General features: G+C 51.7%; 1 protein-coding gene across 1 annotated transcript in view; it reads right to left on the bottom strand.

Moving 5' to 3' along the window:
- FCGBP (Fc gamma binding protein) overlaps window positions 1-21,515 on the bottom strand; it is a 38,974-nt gene extending 17,459 nt beyond the window's left edge. Inside the window, exons 1-9 of the mRNA XM_082438021.1 lie at window positions 21,459-21,515; window positions 18,946-20,193; window positions 16,677-17,026; window positions 12,116-12,686; window positions 9,510-10,114; window positions 6,372-6,939; window positions 2,662-3,254; window positions 1,139-1,724; window positions 832-1,031 (exon numbers count right to left, since the gene is read on the bottom strand). Coding sequence (XP_082294147.1) covers window positions 832-1,031; window positions 1,139-1,724; window positions 2,662-3,254; window positions 6,372-6,939; window positions 9,510-10,114; window positions 12,116-12,686; window positions 16,677-17,026; window positions 18,946-20,193; window positions 21,459-21,513 — 4,776 coding nt within the window. The 5' untranslated portion in view covers window positions 21,514-21,515. The remainder of the gene's footprint in view (window positions 1-831; window positions 1,032-1,138; window positions 1,725-2,661; window positions 3,255-6,371; window positions 6,940-9,509; window positions 10,115-12,115; window positions 12,687-16,676; window positions 17,027-18,945; window positions 20,194-21,458) is intronic.
- Between the last annotated feature and the right edge of the window lie 396 nt (window positions 21,516-21,911).

The following is a 21,911-nucleotide window of genomic DNA, read 5'->3' as shown; positions in this document are numbered from 1 at the left end:
ATAACTGAGTTAATAATACATATAAAGTACAGATGAAATGAAAAAGGATTTCCTTTAAATATCCAGAATGGAGAGGAAACGGGGGTAGCGATGAAATAAGATTGGGAAAATGTTGATTATTTTTGAGGCTGAGTGATGGGTACATGGAGATTTATTATACTGTTCTCTTGACTTTTGCCTGTGTGAAAATTTTTATAATAAAAAGTTGATACATAACATTATATAAAAAGTATATATATTACATATAAATAAATAAATTCATGTATATTGTACATACAGCACTTAAAGCAGTAACCGGCACATAGTAAGCACCATATACCTGTTTGCTGTAGTGCTATTATTATTCGTATGAGGAGGTAAACAGAGAGGGTTCCTGCCCTCACAGAGCTCTCAGACCTTTGAGGGAGACAAACTTTAGATAAACACACACTCAAATCAAAGGAAAAGGAGTAAGTCTCAGAGAGTGGGAGAGGGAAGCAGAGGGAGTTAGCCTCTGGTATCACAGAGACGAAATCTAGACCTGGATACAAAGCCGAAACTTGACCTGGGGAGCCAGGGGATGGTTTAAGGTTGCAGGACCTATGGTCATATTTGGAAGGGTCTTACCTGCTACCTTGGGGATGGTAGACCAGAGGGAGCAAAAGTGAGGGCTGGGAGGGAGCCAGCTGGGAGAGGACAAACTTGGACCACGGTGGGGCCATGGCGAGGGGAAGAGGAGTGGGTGGGAGAGACGTTCAGGAGGCCAAGCGGACAGGCTGTGGGGCTAATGGGCAGTGGGAGGGGGGTCCAGCTTGCAGTCCCCAGCTCTGCCCAGGATGACCAGGTCCCTACCTCGTAGTAGACACCGTCGTGGTAGCAGCCGCATTCCTGGATGGGCACGCAGGCTTGGCCGTCGTTGAGGAAGCCGGAGTCACACTGGCAGCCCTCGGCACAGCTATCCGGGCACTGCGGGGGGGCACTGAGTGCCCAGCAGCCCAGGGAGCAGGTGTCTGCACAGAGCTTGTAGTGGCTGTTAGGCGGGCACTGCATCGCTGCAAAGAGGGCGTGCGGGTCAGAGCCCCTGGGAGTGAGAGGCTGCAGGGCCCAGGGTCTGCCCCTTCTGTGCCTCTACCTCCCCTTTTCTCTGCCCCTCACTCACGACAGAAAGATTCGGTCCTCCAGGGTTCGACGTGGCCTCCAGCTGCCTGGCAAGCACTCACATAGGCATGAACGTTGCTGCAGAGAATGCTCTCGTTCCCGCCACCCACACAGAGATCAAAGACACAATCTTTCAAGGGACCCTGGGGATCCACCAGCTTGTGGCAGGCAGCCAGCGGCCCCGTGGGGCTGGTGAGGAGCCCACAGAACTGCTGCTGCTCGTATTTCTCCTGCAGCTCAGGTTTACACTCCAGCTCTGTGTCACAGCTTCCGCCAGGCTTGCAGGTGGGCACGCAGGGAGAGCCCGGCACTGCCTCCTCCCAGGAGCTGCCGAACTCATTGGAGCTGCCTGCCTGTGAGCCGTCGGGCTTCTGGAAGTCGTCCTTGGGGTTGCCATTGTAGTTCCCACACAGGCCACACAGCTGCTGGTAGTAGTTGCCTGGGATGGTGACCCGCACATTGTACACGAGGTCGTAGGTCACGCGCAGGCCAAAGTCAGTCTCGATCACAACGTCTGAGCCATGCTGGGAGGCGCGGACCCGGCCCTCGGCGAGCACCACGGGCAGCCTCTTGTCCACACCATTCACCTGGGAGGTGGGAGATGCCGTGCTTCAGAGGGTACACTTCGAGAGGTCAGACCCTAGATCAAGCCCCTGCCTGACACTGAAGATCTGTGTGACTCACCTCTCTGGGTCTTAGTTTCCATATTTGTAAAATGGGCCTAATAATAGGGTCTTGTAGTTGGTTGAATGGTGGTTCCCCAAAGATATGTCCATCTAGAACCTCAGAATATGACCTTATTTGGAATAAGGGTCTTTGCAGATGTAATTAGGGTAAAGATCTTGAGATGGGATCGTCCTGGATTAGGGTGGGCCCTATATCTAATGACAAGTGTCCTTAAAAGAGCCAGAAGAGGAGAAGAAACAGGGACACACAGGGGAAAAGGCCATGTGAAAACGAAGACAGGGACTGGAGTGATGCGGCCACAAGCCAAGAACACCTGGAACCACCAGACGCTGCAAGAGGAAAGGGAGGATTCTCCCCCAGAGCCTTTGGAGGCGGTGCATCTCTTGCCAACACTTTGATTTTGGACTTCTGGCCTCCACAACTGTGAGAAAATAAATTTCTGTTGTTTTAAGCCACCAAGTTGGTGGTAACTTGTGACAGCAGCCTCAGGAAACGAATACAGGTCTCAATGTAATAACACCCTTATGAAAGCAGGGACCAGGAGGGAGGGGAAGATGGAGTGGAAGGGGTGGGAGAGATGTCCGGAGGGGATAATCAAGGGGCAGGGAGGTGGAGACTGAGCCACATGGGAGAAGGTCTCGGTCCCCAAGGCCTCCTCCCTCCTTGGTTCCGCACTGTAGGCTCTGACGGGCACCTCCTCTCCTTGCGGACCCCATGCCTCCCACATCAGCTCGGAGCTCTGTGCCCCCTGCCCCTGGCCTGAGTGCTGCAGTGCTCCACTCACAGATCACCCTCTAGCCCAGGCCCCTTCCCTTCACGTCCCACCCCTGCTCTCACCGTGACCTTCCGCTGCCTCTGCTCCAGCCGCAGGGTGAAGTTGGCCACCTGGACCGTGATCGCCCTGGTCACGCTGACTTTCCCATTGCCCCAGGCCACGTTCTCCTGCAGGACGGCAAACTGGGCCAGGCCAGGCCGGGTCCCGCAGGTCCGAGCCAGCGTGTACACACAGGTGCCCATGAAGTTGAAGCGGTGGCCGTCGAAGGTGGTGTAATGCGGGTCTCCCGATGCCTGGCAGGTGGCAGAACCCACGGCCACACAGCCCAGGACGCCACCGGACGGCTTGCAGGCCTCGTGTGGGCCACAGCTGGAGGGCTCACAGGACACCAGGCCACCCTCCTCACAGCGGCAAAGGGAATTGCACCCCGACCCCGGGTGGAAGGTCTGGCCGGGCGGGTGGTAGGTGCCCTGGTACACGCAGCCACAGGAGGGCAGCGGCACGCAGGACTCACCGTTGAGCACGAAGCCCTCATCACACACGCAGCCCTCTTTGCAGTCGAAGCCACAGCCCCCAGGCACCGGGAGGTCTCCGCAGGACAGCGGGCAGCCGTAGGAACACGTCTCGTAGTGACTGTGGGGCGGGCAGCTCAGGGCTGCAGGGAGAGCGGCCATCAGCATCAAGAATCCCTGCTCCCCGGGGACACCGTGGACCTCACCCCCCATACACACGCATGCACACACACATGCTCACACACACTCACACGTATAAGCGGTCCAGCGGCAAGGAGACCCTCCTCTGTTCAGTGGGATCTGGCAAACATTATATCACAGTTAATCTACTCCTGATAATTAAGATACTATTCCAATTTAACGGTGGTCTGGGTTTATCTGTAATGTCTTTAATGACCTTATTCAAGTTGGTAACAAGTTGTGGATCTGCGGTACATATTTTAACCATGCAAATGCGTGTGTGTGTGTGTGTGTGTGTGTGTGTGTGTAATCTATGCAGTGTATTTGTGAATGCAGTATTTTTAGCTTCTTCACTCTATAGCAGTAATGTAGTAGTAGTGGTAGTAGTAGTAATTCTATAGTAAATTAAAATATTTGGCCAGGGTGGTAAAGAAAAAAATAAAAAAGAATCCCTGTTTCTCTCTCCAAACTCCAGTCATCCCAGATTATAAAACAGGTGGTTTCCTCACAAAAAAAAACCAAAAAAAAAAAAACCCTTAAAACTGAACCCAATCAAGCCTCTATCTGTACCATCCAATACGATAGCCACACGAGGCCATTTAAATGTAAGTTAATTAAAATTAAGTAAAATTGAAGATTTAGTTCCTTGGTCACACTAGCCCAATTTCAAGTGCCCAATAGCCACACGTGACTAGTGGTGACCAGAAGGGACAGCTTAGGTATAGAACCTTTCCACCATCACCAGAGTTCTACTGGACAGCACCATTATAGATCTAATATCCAGTTTACAAGAGAATCAGGGGACAGAGGGACAAATTAAATACACTGTGAAGAAGCAACTAGCCAAATCCAGAAAGTAGGAAATTCTGTAGAATAAATGACCCGTTTTTTTCCATGAACAAAGGAAGGGGTGGATAGAGGGATAGACATGTGATAAAGCAAGTATAGTAAAACACAGATTGTAGAATCTAGATGGTAAGTATATGTGTGTTCACTGTAAAATTCTTTCAACTTTTTTGTCTATTTGAAAATTTTCATAATAATATGATGGGGAAAAAAAGGAGGGGGCTATTACAGGATAAAAATGAATACAGAAAAATCAACCCAGTGCAGTGTGGATTTGGTCTGGATCCTCATTCAATTAAAGTGAAAAAAAACACGTTTTTTAGACAATTGGGGAAATTCGAACCCAGGTTGGGTTTTAGAGGATGTTGAAGAATTAGTGTTATTTTTGTTGTTGGTAATAACAGCACTGTGGTCGTGTTGCTTAAAAGTCCTATCTGTTGGAGATGTTTACTAAAGTATTTGTGGCAAAATTCATGTCTAGAATTTGCTTTAAAATATTTCCACAAAATAAAAAAAGAAAGGGGTGGTGGTGGAGGAGATAGAGGAACGAGAATAGCAAAATATCCACAAGAGCTGAAGCTGGTGCTGGGCACATGGGTTCAGGCACCACCCAGGCCTCCCTCTGCCTGGTGTCTAAGTCCTCACAACCCAGTCTTCTAGAACTTCCAAGGGGTCCAAGGGCAAGAGTAGTTTTAAGGAAATAAGAGATTCTCAATTATTACAGAGGCCATAGAATGCAACAATTAACCGTACAAATTCGGGAGCCAACCGGCCTGGGCTCAAATCACGCTGCCCTGCGGTGTGACCCCAGGCAAGTTACTTAATATCTCTGCGGTTCCATTTCCTTGATGATCCCACCTCACAGGGTGGTGGTGAGGATGAAATGAGAGCTGTTAAGCCCTTAGAACAGAACCTGCCCAATGGGAAGTGTGCCACACAAGTCCTGGCTCTAATTATGCAAGTCCTTCCGAAAACGATCAGCCTGAGAATGCGCCTCTGATGGAGTTGCATCTGCTTTCCCACCGTCCCTTTTGCAAGTGTGCTTCTCCCACTTTACAGAAGAGAACAGTCCCGAATCTTAACACAGTGTGCTGCCGTGGGGATGTGAAAACTTCCAGGGACACGAAGGGACAATTTCAAATATTACCATAAGCATGGAGACAACGGATGACAAATCATTACTGGTAACAAATCAGTTCCAGCTCTGCTCCCGACAAAACAGAAGGAGGGCCTCATAGAATCAGCTGCTCAGAAGTCATAAAAAGTAAGTTTTATGGCATCTCTCAGTGTGACTAACTTCCCTGCAACTCAAAAGGGGTTCAAAGAACGGACTGACGTTGCTCTAGCAGAACTCCTGCCACTTCCACCCACTTAGTAGTACCATATCTACAAAATGAAAAATAGAATTGATGCTACACCCTGTCTCCTTCCAACAACAGACGTGAACTATTGGGGGGAAAACCCCATCCATCTCATTAAGAGATGTCTTTCCAATACGTGTTTAATATTTTTTATCAGTTGTGTACTAACGAGACTTGCAATGATAACTCACTCTATCCTTCTTTTTTTTTAACACTTAGAGTCTATGGTCTCAGGCATTTCTAAAACTTATTAAATGTTGCTCACTCATGCATATGTTTGTGGCAGAGATGTATGATGGGGATTGTGACAGACTGACGCTGGCCACCCCTTACTCTGGGGTTGGCCATGGTACTGACTTTGGCCAATGGGACATTAGCAAATGTGATGTCAAGCAGAGGCCTGGAGTGTGCTTGCCCACTGGGGGCTGTCCGCCCTTGCTGCTCTTTCGAACCTTGAGACCACTGTGTGAAGAAGTCTGTGCTAGCCGGCTGGAAGATGAGACCAAGCAGAGCAGAGACAAGCAGTCCTGACTGAGGTCCTCCAAACCAACCAGCCTGACAACTGCCAGATGTGCAGGCAGGGATCCTTAGGAGCTCATCTCTGAATGACAGCTGCCAAATGGGAATCAGACCTGGGGCCACCAGATGTATTCAGCCAACTTACAAATATTTACTGCATCTGTGACTTCCTAGCTGTCATGATCCCAGGCATGTAACAACCTTTCTGAGCCTCTGTTTCCTCATCTGTTAAATGGGTATAACCACAGCCCCTACCTCATGGGGCTGTTATAAGAATTCAATGACTTAATGATATTTATACATTAATGAATATACATAAGGCTGAGTCCCCCAGTCGTCACTCTCGGTACTCACGGCAGAGTTCCTCACTCCTCCAGGGGTGCACAGCGGCCCCGGCGGCCTGGCATGCAGCAGCATAGGAGGCCAGTGCGTCACACAGTGGTCCAGACTGGCCTGGCAGCAGGCAGCGGTCGTAGACGCAGTCTCGCACAGCACCCTGTGGGTCCAGTGTGTGGTGGCACTCCCGGAAGGGCCCACTGGGGTCGGCAAGGATCCCACACTCCTTCTTGCTCTGCAGCTGCTGGGCCACCAGGGTGTCCAGCTTGGGACAGTCGCCTGGCTCAGCTGCTCCACAGCCTGGCCTTGTTTCCGCCTGCCAGCTCTTGCCGAAGGCCAGTGCGTTGGCAGCTTGGCCTCCACCCCTCAGAGCCAGGTCGTCAGTTGGGTCCCCATTGAAGTTCCCACAGAGCCCGCACAGGGCCCCCGCATAGCTGCTGGGCACCTTGGCAGTCACATGGGCATCCCAGTTATAGGTGACAGTCAGGCCAAAGTCTGTGCGCACGACAGCATCTTGGCCCTTGCGGAACACCTGCACCTGCCCATCTGCCGCCTGGAAGGGCAGGTACTGAAGGATGCCGTCCACCTGGGTAGAGATGCAGGAGGACCGATAGGTCAGGGTATTCAAGGCTCTGTGGCTCACCCCTCACTCACTCAGCTCTGGCTACTCTGGGCTCCTTGCTATCCTCTTGAGCACATTATGCTTGATCCACCTCAGGGCCTTTGCACTTGCTGTTCCCACTGCCTGGCAAATCATCCACCTCTCTTCATCCTTCAACTATTTGCTTAAATCCAAATCCCTAACCCACGGCATTCAAAGCCTACAGGATCTGTCTCCCTATTACCTCCCTGACCTAACCTCCTCCCACTCTCCCCCTCACTCATTCTGCTGTAGCCACACTGGCTTTCTTGAGATTCCCCCAACTCTCCCAGTTTAGTCTAACTTTAGGGCCTTTTCACCTTGCCAAGAACACCACCTACCACTTTGCTCCTGGCTGCTTCCCCTTCATTCTTTAGGACTTGGCTTAAATCTAAGCCCCTTCCCTAGAACATCCTGCTTAACCTTGGCTCTTGTCCACCTTTGTGCCTGCACCACCTCCCACATCACTCACTCGGGCTCCCTCCTGTCTCCTTGCTGTCTCCCAGGACATGTTAAGTGCACTCCCACCTCTGGGCCTTTGCACTTGTTGTGACCTCTTCCTGGGATACCTCTCATCACTCTTTACTTGGCCACCTCTACTTCATATTCTAGGCATCAGCTTTGATCCAAACCCCTTACAATGGTCTAAAATACCATACATGATCCGAGCCTCACTGCTCTCCAATTTAATTCTTCAGGACTGCCTCATTCCCCACCCTTGGAACTCCAGCCATGCAGGCATTTTGATATTCTCCTGAACTCACCAAGCTCAGCCCAGCCTCAGGGCCTTTGCACTTGCTATACCCTATGTACCCTATGCTTGCAACATACCTACCCTCTTCCACATCTTTATTCTTTGTCTGGCTGCCTCCCCATCACCCTTCACATCTCAGCTTAAAATCAAATCCTCTACCCACTAGGCCCTTCTTGTCCCCTCTTTTCTGACTTCATCCCCTACCAACCTCTCTATCCCATCTCCCCAGGCTCACTCTCTCAGGTGCAGCCTCCTTGGCCCCATGCTGTTCTCCTGAACTCTTCAAGCTCAGTCCAGCCTCAGCCTTTGCACCTGTTGTTCCCTCTGCCTAGCAACCACTACTCTTCACCTGGTGGTCTCTTCCTCATCCTTCAGATTTCAGATTAAATCAAAAGCCTCTATCATAGCCATCCCCTACATCATCTCCTACCTCGCTCTCCCTTCCCTCTCTCCATTCCAGGCCCACTGGTCTCCATGCTGTTCCTCTACCCCTCATGTTTGTTCCTGCCTCAGAGCCCTTCAGTTGCTGTTCCTTCTGCCTGGAACAGTCTTCCATCCACTTCCATCCCTGCCTGTTCCATCTCTTTCTTCAGGAAAGGCAATAGAATGCAGAGGTTAAGAGTATGGACTCTGGGGCTTCCCTGGTGGCGCAGTGGTTGAGAATCTGCCTGCCAATGCAGGGGACACGGGTTCGAGCCCTGGTCTGGGAAGATCCCACATGCCGCGGAGCAACTGGGCCCGTGAGCCACAGCTACTGAGCCTGCGCGTCTGGAGCCTGTGCTCCGCAATAAGAGAGGCCGTGATAGTGAGAGGCCCGCGCACCGCGATGAAGAGTGGCCCCCACTTGCCGCAACTAGAGAAAGCCCTCGCAGAGAAACGAAGACCCAACACAGCCATAAATAAAATAAAATTTAAAAAATTAAAAAAAAAAAAAAAAAAAAAAAGAGTATGGACTCTGGAGCCAGACAGCGTGGCTTCAAATCTTGGCTCTGCCACTCATTAGCTGTGTGACCTTGAATAGTTGACTTAACTTCTCTGTGCCCAGTATTCTCCTCTAACAAGATTACCTATTTCACAGGGTTGTTACAGAGATTAACATATGAGTTACTGTATGTCAAGCATTTAACACATAGAAGTAAATTTTATATATATATCTATATATATCTATATATCTATCTATATATATATCTATATATCTATCTATATATATATATATATATATAAAATTTACTGGGTGGTGGACCCTGTAAGAACCCTCTATCCAGAACCCTGTGGGCCCATCTGTAAGTACCCCCACACCCCTGTAACACTCCCCCAACACCTTTCGTTCCCGACTTTTCACATGTCACCTTACTCTCTGAATATCAATTTTCCTCCAGAAAATGCACCAATCTTTAACTTTGGAGGGATCATAACAATAAAACATTGAGTCAACATTTACTGAACACTTGTTGGGCACCAAGGTCTCTTTTAAACATCCTACAAATATTAACTCGTCAAACCTCTACAACCACCTTGTGAAGCGGCTCGCATTGGCGAGGCACCATCTTATTATCCCATTTGTCAGAGGACAAAACTGAGGCACCGAGAGGCAAAGTCACACAGCCAGGGAGAGGCAGCACCGCCTGGCTGGGGCGCCCCAAGCCTAATCACTGGCCACAAGGTCTTCTAGCAGACCCCCACCCTCCCCCAGTGGCCAGACCCCTACTCTTTAAGGGGGATTCCCTGCTCCTCCACCCGGCCTTGGGCGCCCATCACTCACCAGCACTCGCCCAGGGTACTCCCGGCGCACGGCCACCTTCACGCCGCGAGCCTCCACGCTCAGGGCGCGCGTGTAGCTCACACTCTGGCTGCCCCGATGTTCGTTTTCCACCAGCACCCGGAAGGCAGGCAGCCCCGCGGCCTGGCCGCACAAGCCGGCCAGCAGGTACGTGCAGGTGCCCATGAAGTCGAAGCGCCGGCCGTCGAAGGTCACGTAGTGCGGGTCCCCAGACGCCTGGCAGCTCCCGAAGCGGTCGGGGTAACAACCCAGGAGACCGTTCTGGACGCGGCAGCGCTCGCCCGCTGGGCAGCCCTGCGTGTCGCTGCAGCGCATCTGCTTGGTGGCGGCGTCACAGGTGCAGCGCCGCCGGCAATACTCATCGGCCCACACCTCCTGGCCGGGAGCGAGCGGGCGGCCCTCGAAGTTGCAGCCGCAGGACGAGGCGGCCACGCAGGCGCCGCCGCTGGCCACGAAGCCCGGGAGGCACACGCAGCCCTCGACGCACGGGCGCGCGGAGCAGTTGGACGGCGCCGCGGGGGGGTTGCAGGAGGCCGGGCAGGCGGGGCCGCAGAGCTCGTAGCGGCTGTTGGCGGGGCAGGACAGGGCTGCGGGGACACGGGAGGGGGGGGTCAGGCCAGCACAGTCAGAACGTGTCAGGACTTCCCTCCGCAACCCAGCTCCTTCCTCAGAGCTCCCCATCTCAGTTAATGACACTTCCACCCTTCTGGGTGCGCAGGTCCCAAACCTCAGAGATATAGTTGACTCCTTCCCCTTTATTCACTGGACAACCAACATGTCGGTAAATCCTGTGAGCTCCATATTCAAGATCTATCCAGAATCTGCCCCTTTTTCCTTTCACCACAGTCCCCACCCTTGTCCTGTTCACCCCAGCAGCCTCCTGCCTGGTCTCCCCCCTGCTCCCATCCTGCATCCCATTCTATTCCTCACATGCAGCCAGAGGGATCCTGTGAACACTTGAGTTAGATGACATCCCTCTACTGCTCAGAGCCCTCTTGTGGCTCTGTCTCGCTCAGGGTAAAAGCCAGAGTCCTCCTATTGGTCCATGAGGCTTCCCATAATCCATGCTCTGCCCCCATCGCCTCCCTGTCCTCACCTCCTCTCACTTTCCCTCTGGCTCACTCCGCCCCAGCCACAGTGGCATCCTCTCTGGTGCTCACACTCCCGCCTCTGGGCCTTTGCACTGGCTTTTCCCTGGGCCTGTATTAGCCTTTCCTCACATGGCATGTGGTTAAGAGAAGGTTCCTGGAATGTAGATGGCCTGGGTTCAAATCCCAACTCTCCCCTTCTTAGCTGTGTGATTGTGAGCAAACAACTCCAATTTCTCTGTGCCTCAGTTTCCCCATCAGTAGAATGGGATAATAATAGTCCCAATATCACAGGAGGCTCATCTATGTAGAGACACCCCATGTAGAGCATCATTATGAGCTCACGCTGTTCAGTGGCAGCTTCTCCCAAGGGCCTTCCCTGAGCCCTCTCTTCATGAACCTCCCGTTTGCTCTTATCCCATGAACTCTGTTTCTTTCGCTCTCTGAAGCTATTCCACAGTTCACTGCTTACTCTCTGTCTCCCCCGCTAGGATTAATAAGTTCTGTGAGAGTGGGAACCATGATCTGTCTCAAACATGGCTGAATCTCCAGCACCAAGGACGGGGCCCGGCCCACAAGAGATGCCCAGTAAATACTTCGAAAATGAATGGGTAGATAAGTGAATGCACTGGTTCTTCTTTTGCACCAGGCATTGGGGAACTCGGCGGTGATGGGGAGTGGTGTTTCCTGGGCAGTGAGGACACTGCAGTGACCAAGACAAACCCCAAATGGCCTCAGTGTCTCCCCCAGACTTACCCCTCTCTGGAGTCCCTGCCCCAAGCCATGGGCCTGGGCCTGGAAGCCTCCTCCTCCTTCCTGTGCTAGCCTTTCTGCCTCCTGAACATTTCTCTGGGAGCCTCACGAGGGCAGAGACAGGTGTTTTGGTCCCCACTGTGCCCATCGTCAGCACAGGGGTGGGGCCAGATAGGGACTCAGGGAATGCATGTTGAATGAATGAATACATGAGTGAATGAATGATTCAGTGGATGGATACCTGGCTATGGAGCTGGGACTTTATCCAGAAGACATCGGGGAATCATGGAAGAGTTATAAATGAAGAGATGTTCACACGTCTGCTTTGGGACATCTCACGCCAAGTCTTTGCAGATGCCCTTCTCTCAGCTTGGAACCCACTTCCTGCCCCCCCTTTTTTCTATCTAGCTCCAATCCCTCCTACAGGCTTCAGATTGGGCATCCCTTTCTCTAGGAGATCCTACTTGATTCCCCAGACTGAGTCAGGAAGCTTCTCTGGTCTCCCATAGCCCCTCTGAACTTCCCCCATCCCAGCCCTGACCACTCTGGACCGTCACTGTCTAGTGTGATACGTCTGCCCCAACCTTAGGCTCACTGTGGGCAGAGCCTGGCCATCTTGGCCATTGCTCCGTCCCTGGCATGGTCCAGCTCCAGGCTGGACCACAGTAAATGCTCAGATATTGAGCAGATGCAAGGGGTCCCCTGCCTCCCACATGTGCTCCCAGCCCCCACCAGGGTATCACTCACGGCAGCTGGCTGGCAACCTCCAGTTCCCAACAGAGATGCCAAACTCCAGACAGGCCTGGGCGTAGGCGCTAAGGGCACGGCACAGGCTGGCCCGGTCCCCATGGGCCACACACAGGTCATATACACATTCCTTCAGGAAGGGCTGGGGGTCCAGGGCATCACGGCAGACAGCAAAGGGGCCATCGGGCTGGGTCAGCATGCCGCAGAGACGGCTGCCCTCATAGTGCTGGGCCTGGTCTGGGGTGCAGGAGGGACAGTTGTTCTGGCAGCCGTCCTCACACAGGTAGTCCTCGTCGTCCAGCTTCCAGCTACTGGCAAACCCCACGGCATCAGGAGCCTGCTCCCAGTCAGGTGTAAGGAAGTCATCAGTGGGGTCACCATTATAGTTGCCACACAGACCGCACACCTGGCCTTGGAAGTGCGCGGGCAGGCTCAGTGCCAGCTGGGCATCCCAGTCATAGCTGACTACCAGCCCGAAGTCCAGCTCTACCACGGCCCGTGTCCCACTCTGGTACACGCGCAGGCGGCCCTCAGCCAGGGAGGCAGGCAGGCGTGAGCGCTGGCTGTCGATCTGCAGGAGTCAGGAGAGGAGGGTCAGATCCCCGTGTGGTCTGGCCTTCAGCCCCTCATCTCCTCCCACTTGCTTCCCCTGCTCTAGCTGCATGAGGATTCCTTCCTCCTGTTAGTGCCACCAACCAAGCCTCAGGATCTTTGCTCCTGCCTTCCCCGTGACCTGAAATGCTCTTTCCCTAGATATACACTTGGCTCACTCCCTCACCTCTTACAAAAACTTTGCTCAAATGTCACCGTCTCAGGGAGGCCATCCCAGACCACCCTATTTTATATGGCAACTCCCGCCTACTCCCTATTCCCCTTCCCTGCTCTATTTTTTTCCCTAAAGTGTCTAACCTTCTAAAATGTCATCTGCAAATATCTGATGTTTATCATCTCTCTAACTTGACTACGCTGTCAGCTCCACGAAGACAGGGCAGCTGCTTCACCTCCAGTGCCTAGAACTGTACCTGGCAGAATAGCAGGTGCTCAGTAAGTGAATGAAGCCCCTGCTGTATTAAATAAACATTCACTGGGCACTGACCCTGTGCCTGGCCCTGGCCTGGGAGATCCTGGAGATACACTGATGACAAAGATAACCCCAGACCCTACTGTCATGGGGCTCCCAGTCCAATAGGGGAGACAGACCTGTCACTAGACAATGACAGATCAGAGCGATCAGGGCTGGGATAGTGGAGGCACAGGAGGCTGCAGGAGCCTAGAAAAAGAGCCAGACCCAAACTTTCAGGTCAGGGAAGGCTTCCTGGAAGAAGGGACCGCAGAGCTGAGCCATAAAGGACCAGTGAGAGATAGCCACGAAAACCAGGAGGGGGAGTGGTGTTCCTCTGCAAAAGTCCTGAGTGGAGAGAGAGTCCAGCCAGGAGATAAGGAGTGTGCGCTCTCTGTCCCCTGGGCCCATTTTCCTCTTCCTGAGCATGTCTTTCTTATCCTTTCTTCACAAAGTCTTGTCTTAGCCAAGAGGATGGGGTATGAAAAAAGGAGTAACAGGCAGAGGGGACAGCATGAGCAAGGTCAAAGGTAAGATAGATTGTTCGTTCAGTCAGCAACGCCTCCGTGAGCCTTCCTGTGTGTCCAAGCCTATGCCAGGCAGTGACCGAGACAGCCCACATTCACAGGCTCTCAGTCCAGGGACCCCCGTTCAAATCTGTCTTTCCCCTGAGACCAGTGATCTTCATTTTTAAATGACACAAGTAGTGCCTGTTCAGTACAGAAAACTTACAAAGTATGCACGAGCAAAAATGAAAAAAGAGAAAATCACCCATAGTGCTGTACACATACACACGGGGAGAGGGAAGGGTAAGCTGGGACGAAGTGAGAGAGTGGCATTGACATATATACACTACCAAACGTAAAATAGATAGCTAGTGGGAAGCAGCCGCATAGCACAGGGAGATCAGCTCAGTGCTTTGTGGCCACCTAGAGGGGTGGGATAGGGAGGGTGGGAGAGAGACGCAAGAGGGAGGGGATACGGAGATATATGTATACGTATAGCTGATTCGCTTTGTTGTGCAGCAGACTAGCACAACATTGTAAAGCAATTATGCTCCAATAAAGATGTTAAAAAAAATACTCACATTTATGAATCATGCCAGGTTTTTTTCTACCTTTAAATACATGTATACTTAAAAAAAATAATGAGACCATGCTGAAGTCACCATTTCATGAACTCCTCTTTTCTCCTAACAAGCTCTTGTGGACATCCTACCATGATCCTACCAGGAACTCTAAACCTTTGTCAGGTCGCTGACCTCTGTAAGGATCTGACAAAGTAATGGACCCTCTCCCTGAAAAACTACACAGCATATGCAAGATTCTGCACCTAAGTTCAAGGGATTTGAGGTCCCCCTGAGCTTGTGTTCAACCTCTCTAGCCTTCAAGAACACTACTTTAATCCACTTGGTTATTGATCTCACAGATCCACCTGCACACTCACAAAGCGAGGGAGATACAAGAATATTCACGGCAGTACTGCTTGCCAGCATGAACAAAGCGTCCAACCACAGGGGCCTGAGCTAAATAAACTGTGATGCATCCAGCCGATGACAAACTGTGCAGCTGTAGAAAGGAAAGAGGAGGCCCCCTTCCTACTGACAAGGAGACAGCTTCAGAATGCACTGTTCAGTGCAAAAAGTCAAGTTCAGAACAGAGCACAAGTACAGTACTGTTTGCTAAGAAAGGGGAGACGTAAGAATGTATTGCTTGTGTCGGCATAAAGAAACCCTAGATGAATACTCAGGAAACTAGTAAAAGTCATTACCTGTGGCGAGCAGGGAAAGCAGGTAAAGATAGGCGTAAAAGCAGGATCTTTCACAACATGCCTTTTTGTTTTGAGCTGTAAATTCTTTTCCTATTTAAAAAAATTAATCGCAGCAACACGGAAGAACCTCGAAAGTATCATGCTGAGCAAAAGAAGCCTTACACAAAAGGCTTCTTGCACTGGATGATTCCGTTACTATGAAGTTCTTGAACCAGCAAAACTAATCTATGGTGGAAAAAAATCAGAACTGTGATTGCCTCTAGGGGTGTGTGGGCCATTGTTTGGGAAGGGGCATGAGGGAATTTTCTAGAGGGATGAAAACCTTCTATATCTTAACAGAGGTTTGGTTTGCACATTTGTCGAAACTCAGTGAACAGTGATTCGTGGATTTTATTATGTTTAAATTTTGATTTGTGGATTTATTTATGATTTGTGGATTTTATTATGTTTAAATTTTGTTTCAAAAGTAAGCAAAAAGAAGTGTGAAAATATTGTATTCTAGTTAACGGTATGCCTGCTAAAATCTTTAGGGGTGAAGTGTATTGATGTCTAGGACTTACTTTAAAGTGCATAAAAAGTAAGAGGGTTTGTTGAGTGGACAGAGGGATGGACAGATGATAGATGTGTGATGAACTAAGAAGAGTAAAATGTTTAGAATCTAGGTGATTGGCAAATGAGTGTTCACTGTACAATGATTTCAACTTTTCTGGGTGTTTGAACATGTTCATAATAATACGGTAGGAAAAAGGGAAATTATTGTTTCTATTTATTTTGCTGTTATTATATTTCTGTAATTTATATTGGCTGAGTAGTAATCCATTTACCAGAGGCAGAATAGCCTAGAGGTTAAGATAGAGACTCAGGAGCCAGCCTGAGGGCGTTCCCAGCTCCATCTCTTACTAGCCCTAAGCCCTTGGGGAGTCATTCATCTCTCTGGACCTGTTTCCTCATCAGAAAGTGTTAATGGGGCTTCCCTGGTGGTGCAGTGGTTGAGAGTCTGCCTGCCAGTGAAGGGGACACGGGTTCCAGCCCTGGTCTGGGAAGTTCCCACATGCCGCGGAGCAACTGGGCCCGTGAGCCACAGCTACTGAGCCTGCGCGTCTGGAGCCTGTGCTCCGCAACAAGAGAGGCCGCGATAGTGAGAGGTCCGCGCACCGCGATGAAGAGTGGCCCCCGCTTGCCGCAACTGGAGAAAGCCCTCGCACAGAAGACCCAACACAGCCATAAATAAATAATTTTTTTAAAAAAGTGTTAATAATAATAACGCCTACCCCCATAGATTGCTGTGAGCATTAAATGCGTTAACACATGGAAAGTGCTAAGTGACAAACCCAGCGCATAGGAGGCGCTCACTACATTTTTAGTGTTTAGTGACTTAAAAAATTACCCACTGTTGGACATTTTGTCTTCTTTCTTTCTCTCTCCGCCCGCCCCCTCTTCTTGCTATTATAAACCCATCGGCTTAAACTTTTTTCCCCCTAACCATATCTCTGAGCATTCTAAAAATTTTTAGAAATCGAACTGCTGGACAAAAGGGGTTTAAGGTTCTGCCACTGATTTTCAAATCCCCCCTCCCGAGCCCTCACGCCCTCGGCCCACTTCTCTGCACCCTCCACCCCTTGGCAAAGGGCTCGGGTTTGGGGCCTGACACTCAGGCACTGCCTCCTCCTTCTGCTTGTTGGGTGACTCATGGGTTTCTTTTTAACCCGGAAGCGTCCTCTGGGTCCTTACCCGAGCGAAGCCAACTTCCCCGCGGGCCAGCGACACCGCGTGGCTGTAGGCGCGCACGGTAACCAAGCCCACGTAAGAGACTCTGCGGCTGCCCCGGTGCTCGTTCTTGGTCTCGACGCTGAAGGCAGGCAGGGTCTGGTCGTCGCTGCACAGCTCCGCCATCGAGTACAAGCACGTGCCCATCATGTCATAGCGGCGGCCATCGAAGGTGGTGTAATGGGGGTCACCCTGGGCGCGGCAGGTGGCCACGGAGGCCGCCACGCACCTGGCCTGCCCATCCAGCACCTTGCAGAGCTGCTTGGGACCGCACTGCTTGCCTTTGCAGGAGGCCTCCTCCTGGGTCTGCACGGCTGGGGAGGGAAGGGGGTGGCCACAAAGAAAGAGTCAGGAGTGTCCACCCCACCAGGAATCCTGGAGCTCTCCCACCCTGGGGAGTTTGGGCAGTTGGCTCACAACTACCCATTCTAGAAGTGGGGGGACTGAGGTCTGGAATCTCAGAGGGAGAGAGCTGCTCAGGCCTGACTTCTCTTAGGTTTTCTGGTTCCCCAGAAAACACAGCTCAGCCCAGAAGAGCTGGAAGGTGGTGAAGAACCACCAGGCAGGAACAGTCATGGAAAGGTTAATGTGTGGCTTTTCTCTCCCTGTTTCCCCCTTGCCCCTACCTTCCCAATCAGGCTAAAAGGCTAAGGGACCGTTTTTATTTTTTATTTATTTTTAATTTTTGGCTGCACCACACAGCATGCAGGATCTTAGTTCCCTGACCAGGGATGGAACCCGTGCCCCCTGCAGTGGAAGCGCGGAGTCCTAACCACTGGACCGCCAGGGAATTCCCTAAGGGATCTTTTTTAAAGATAGAAAATGGAAGACAGAGACTGTTCAATAGAATGGAAACGGTGGCGTCAGGCTGCCTAGGTTAGAATCCTGGCACAGTCAATTAGCTGTGTGACACTGGAAAGTAATTTATAATTCTGTGTGTCTCAGCTTCCTCACTTGTGACATGGGGGTGATAATAATACCTTCTTCACAGGGATAGTTGGGGAGGGGGGAGTGGCCTGCTTTAAATAAGCTAAAATATAAGCAGGGTTTGGAACTGATCCCAGGTGTTAATTAGGTTAATTATTACCTGTTATAATCAATCACCCACCTCTTCCACATTACTATTCAAGCCTGAAGTGGCCCTTTGAAGTTGGGTGGCTTCCATGCCCTGGAGGATGGATGGGAGGGGCACTCTTGCCAGTGCTGGGAACCCTACTGTCTAGGATCCTTGCTTCCGGAAGGAATCCACATAGGAAGAAACAGCTGTGCCTCCCCTGCCTCCTAGTCTTCAGAAGCTCTTGCCTTCTGTCTGCTCATAATGATAGCTCACCCTTATGTAGCCCTACTCACTTGCCCGATACCATCTAAATGAGCTACAAATGTTAACTCATTGCACTGTCACCTAACAGCCCTGTGAGGGGTGCAGTTATGATCCCCAGTTTACAGATGTGGAAACAGGTCACACAAGCAGAGGTGGGATTTGAACCTGGGAAGCCTGGCTTTAGCATCTGTGCCCTCAAACGCTGCACTGCTTGGAGGCAACTCCTCGACAGGCTGGGCCCAAAAGTACGCACAGGGCCAGGTCCTAGAAATTAACTATGTTAACACATACAAGGCACCTACAGTGGACCCTGGTATGTTGAGAAATACTCCCCCCACATGGTAGCCATCATTATTATACTTTTAGACCTCCTGAGTTTGGCATTCCTATATGAGGTGTTGGGGGAGTGGCAGTTAGCAACTGGTATGGTTGTGTGTCAGTAGCTAAAATAACAAAATATTCCCAAGCTGGTTGATGAGAAGCTGCTGACCTGACCCGACCCCCCACAAAGATCCCTCCCTCTTGGCACCTTGGCTCTCCCCAGGAACCTTTCCCCAATGCCACCCCCCACAAAAGCAACAGACAAAGGGCTGATGCCAGACACCCTGGGGGCTTCTAGGACCCTGCTGCGGTGCTCTGACTGGCATCTCTTCAGACTGGTTGGGACCCCGGATCATATCAGTTGCTAAACACTTAGAGTATTGTTCCTGCAGGGGGTGGGGGGACAGGGAGGGCTTGGGAAGCCTTAAGGAAAAGAAGGATGGCGGGGAGGATGCAGGTGAGTGGGGGACAGCCCAGCTGAGCCAGGAAGCCACAGATGAGCACAGAGAGGGTGGGAAAGGGGAAAAGGCAAGCGAGCTGGCAAAGGGGTCCCCAGGTGGACAGGGCCAGAGGTCATTTCTGATCACTCACTCCGGCCGCAGGCAGCTGCTGTCCCAAAGCTCACGTCCTGGTCCAGCCCAAAGGTGAGCAGCCCAAAGTTGGTAGCAGCCTCAGCCACATGGATACTGTCCGTAGTGCCGAGGTCCACTTCAGCATATGAGAACTCACTGCCTGGCACAGCGGCCCAGGTGAGCTTGGCCCCCAGCCTCTGCCCGTCTATGGTCAGCTCACCAGCAGCCTTTGTTGGTGCCACTACCAGGGCCGTGCACTTACAGTGTGGCACGCTCTTCACTACATAGGCAGGGCAGTAGGCTGCCACGTCTGGGATCAGGACCAGGTGGGGGTCATAGGTCTCTCCATCTTTGGTGGTACCCGTGCCAAACAGCAGGACTTGGATGCCCACATCTGCAGACAGGTAGAGTGGCCAGGACTGCTGGATCTCAAGCTCTGTCACGTCACCTGCCTGGAGCCCACGGGAGCCAGTGGTGCCCCCGAGGTTGTAGGTCAGCTTCGTGGCCTGGCTGGCCACGACATAGACCAGGTCCTGGCGGGTCTGGAGGGACAGAGGGGGCACCACATAGCGGGTGCCCCAGGCAGACGTGGGTAGCAGCTGCTCCACCACATGGTTGCAGTTCGTGTTTTTCTGGGCACAGCTGTGGCCGGAGAGGACAGCCACGGGGCTGCTGGCGGTGACCTTTGACCCTGAGAGGTTAGCTGTGCTCTGCACCTGGGCCACCTGGTAGGGGTCCAGAGTCACACTCAGGACATTGCCCGCTGAGTAGGACTTGCCCTGGAATGTCACTGACCCCTTCAGCTGTATACTGACAGAGGCACCAGCTGCACCTGCCACCACAGCAAACTCCTTGAGATTCTGGGACGAAGCGCTGGGGGGTGTGAGCACAAAGTACTCAGTGCCTAGGGCGCGGACAGGCCACAGCTGTGTCACATCTGCTGTGTTGGGCTTAGCGTTTATTGCCTGCACAGAGATGGTGCGGTCAGAGTGGACCACCACCGCACGCTTGAAGGTATTGCTGCCGACCATCTCAGCCTTGGCAGTGATGTTGACCATGACTGACTGCCCGGGCCCCACAGTGACCTTCTGTGAGGTGCCGTCTACCCGGCTGAGGATGGAGACTGAGGTGAGGCTGTCCGACAGACTGGAGAGGAGGAGGTAGAGGTAGGCTTTGCTGTACCCGCGATTATAGTTCTGCAGGAAGGCCGTGAGGAATTCCTCCCCCTCGCTGTTCTTGGGGTCCACTGAGGCCTCCTGGGTCAACCCTGGGGTGAGAAAATGCAGCTGTGGGTCTGCTTTATCCAATCCTCCCCATCAGAGAAGTAACCTCATACCTTGTGCCTGGGTCGCACGTTGAAATACTAACGTGGGTTTCTATTTTCTCTCTTCTCTCTCCTTTCCCCTTATTCATGCAGTGTTCACCTACCAGCCTTTCTGGCTTTTGCCTTCCAAAATCCTGAACACTTCAGACAGGGATCTCAAACTCAAACACTGACGGGGCCAGGCAAGTGACGTATGTGTGAAACAGAATGGGCAGACTGTGCAGCTAGAGCATTCACATGCCATGGAAAGTGGGGTGTTGCTATTAGCTTTAATCTGTTGTTATGATGATGGCTTATGGGCTCTTTCTTAAAAATGTCAGATCTTACCATTTTTTCAAGGGAAATTGGATATCTGAATTTCCATGTGAAATCTCCAATCCAAAACTGTTTTAAGTAAGAACTATGGGGCCTAAACTGGCTGGATTCAGGTGCCAGTTTGTGACTTCTGTCTTCATAGGATTAGGGGTGTATGTGAAGGGGAAAAGGGGATTATGGGAGTATGGACAAAATGTCTCCTAGAAATAGAGAGGAGTGGGGACTTTTCAACACCTCAATCTAGGAAAAGATTCTCCAGGGCTGAGAAGAGAGAGGGGGAGGGAGAGAGATCGCTCTACAGGATCTTGGAGAGAGTTGTGGTGGTTATAGAAGGACTGTCTGCCGAATAAGGGGAGCCTTGAAGGACATCCCAGTGTCCCATGGGGCCAGGGCATCAGGGTCAATGAATGTTTCTAAAGTAACCTAAATAGATGTTGACTGGTAGAGAGGGCCGGGATGTCCCATCCCTCCCCCCAAACTTTGGCTTTACCTAAAACTACAGTTCTGGATAATTGGCCTAGATAATTGGCCACCAAGTCCCCCCTACCCCCTGCCAAGAAAGACTTTAGTGAAATTTTCCATCACCTCAGCAGAATGAGGCTCTAAGTCAAAACTTCAGTTGAGTTGCAGAAAATCAAGAAAGTAGTAGTTCTTACCTACTTGAATTTGGGGACTAAAGTTTTTACCTGTTTCCCTCTGGAACAGAGAGAGAATGGGTGAATTCCACCACATTTCTCTGCAGTACTTAAAGGGCCTCTCTCTCATCTCAGCTAGCCTGGGGTGACACTGGGAGATGTATTTGTGGAGGGGGCTCAAATGGAGGGTGCTGACCCAGGCAGGTAGAGTTCTTCAGACTGGAACCAGGACATAGATGGGATTTTGGTCTGACTTACCCCACAGGAGGGTTGCCCCGGCCCAGAGCATCCACCAGCTCCGCAGAGAACCCATGTCTGCAGTGGAGAAAGAGAGGAGGTCATAGGAGGCTGGTCTGCCCCTCCTGCCAGAGGACAAAAGGGCCCAGTCTCAGGACAAGGGCTTCCTGGGCACCAGGAAGGCAGAGGTGGGCTGAATCCAAGGGCCAGTGTGTGTGTGTAAGGGGAATTGGACATCTGGTGGGTCTGGGGGTTGGGCAGGGAGGGCAGGACAGAGGTAGGATAGGGAGTTGGATGTCCAGTGGGTCTGGGGGGAGTGGGATGGGGAGGCCTAGAGCCAGGGGCAAGGGTAGGGGACCTGATGTCCCACTTCCAAAGGGGATGCAGCCTCTCTCACCTGCAGGTTCCCGGAGCTGCAGGGCTAGCTCCAGGTTCCCTGGGCTGGGCTATATAGTGGAGTTTCTTGACTCAGGC

Source organism: Balaenoptera physalus (genome assembly GCF_965194825.1).
Source record: "Balaenoptera physalus genome assembly, chromosome: 19".
Classification (NCBI taxonomy): domain Eukaryota; kingdom Metazoa; phylum Chordata; class Mammalia; order Artiodactyla; family Balaenopteridae; genus Balaenoptera; species Balaenoptera physalus.
This window is presented reverse-complemented; position numbering and strand designations above follow the sequence as displayed.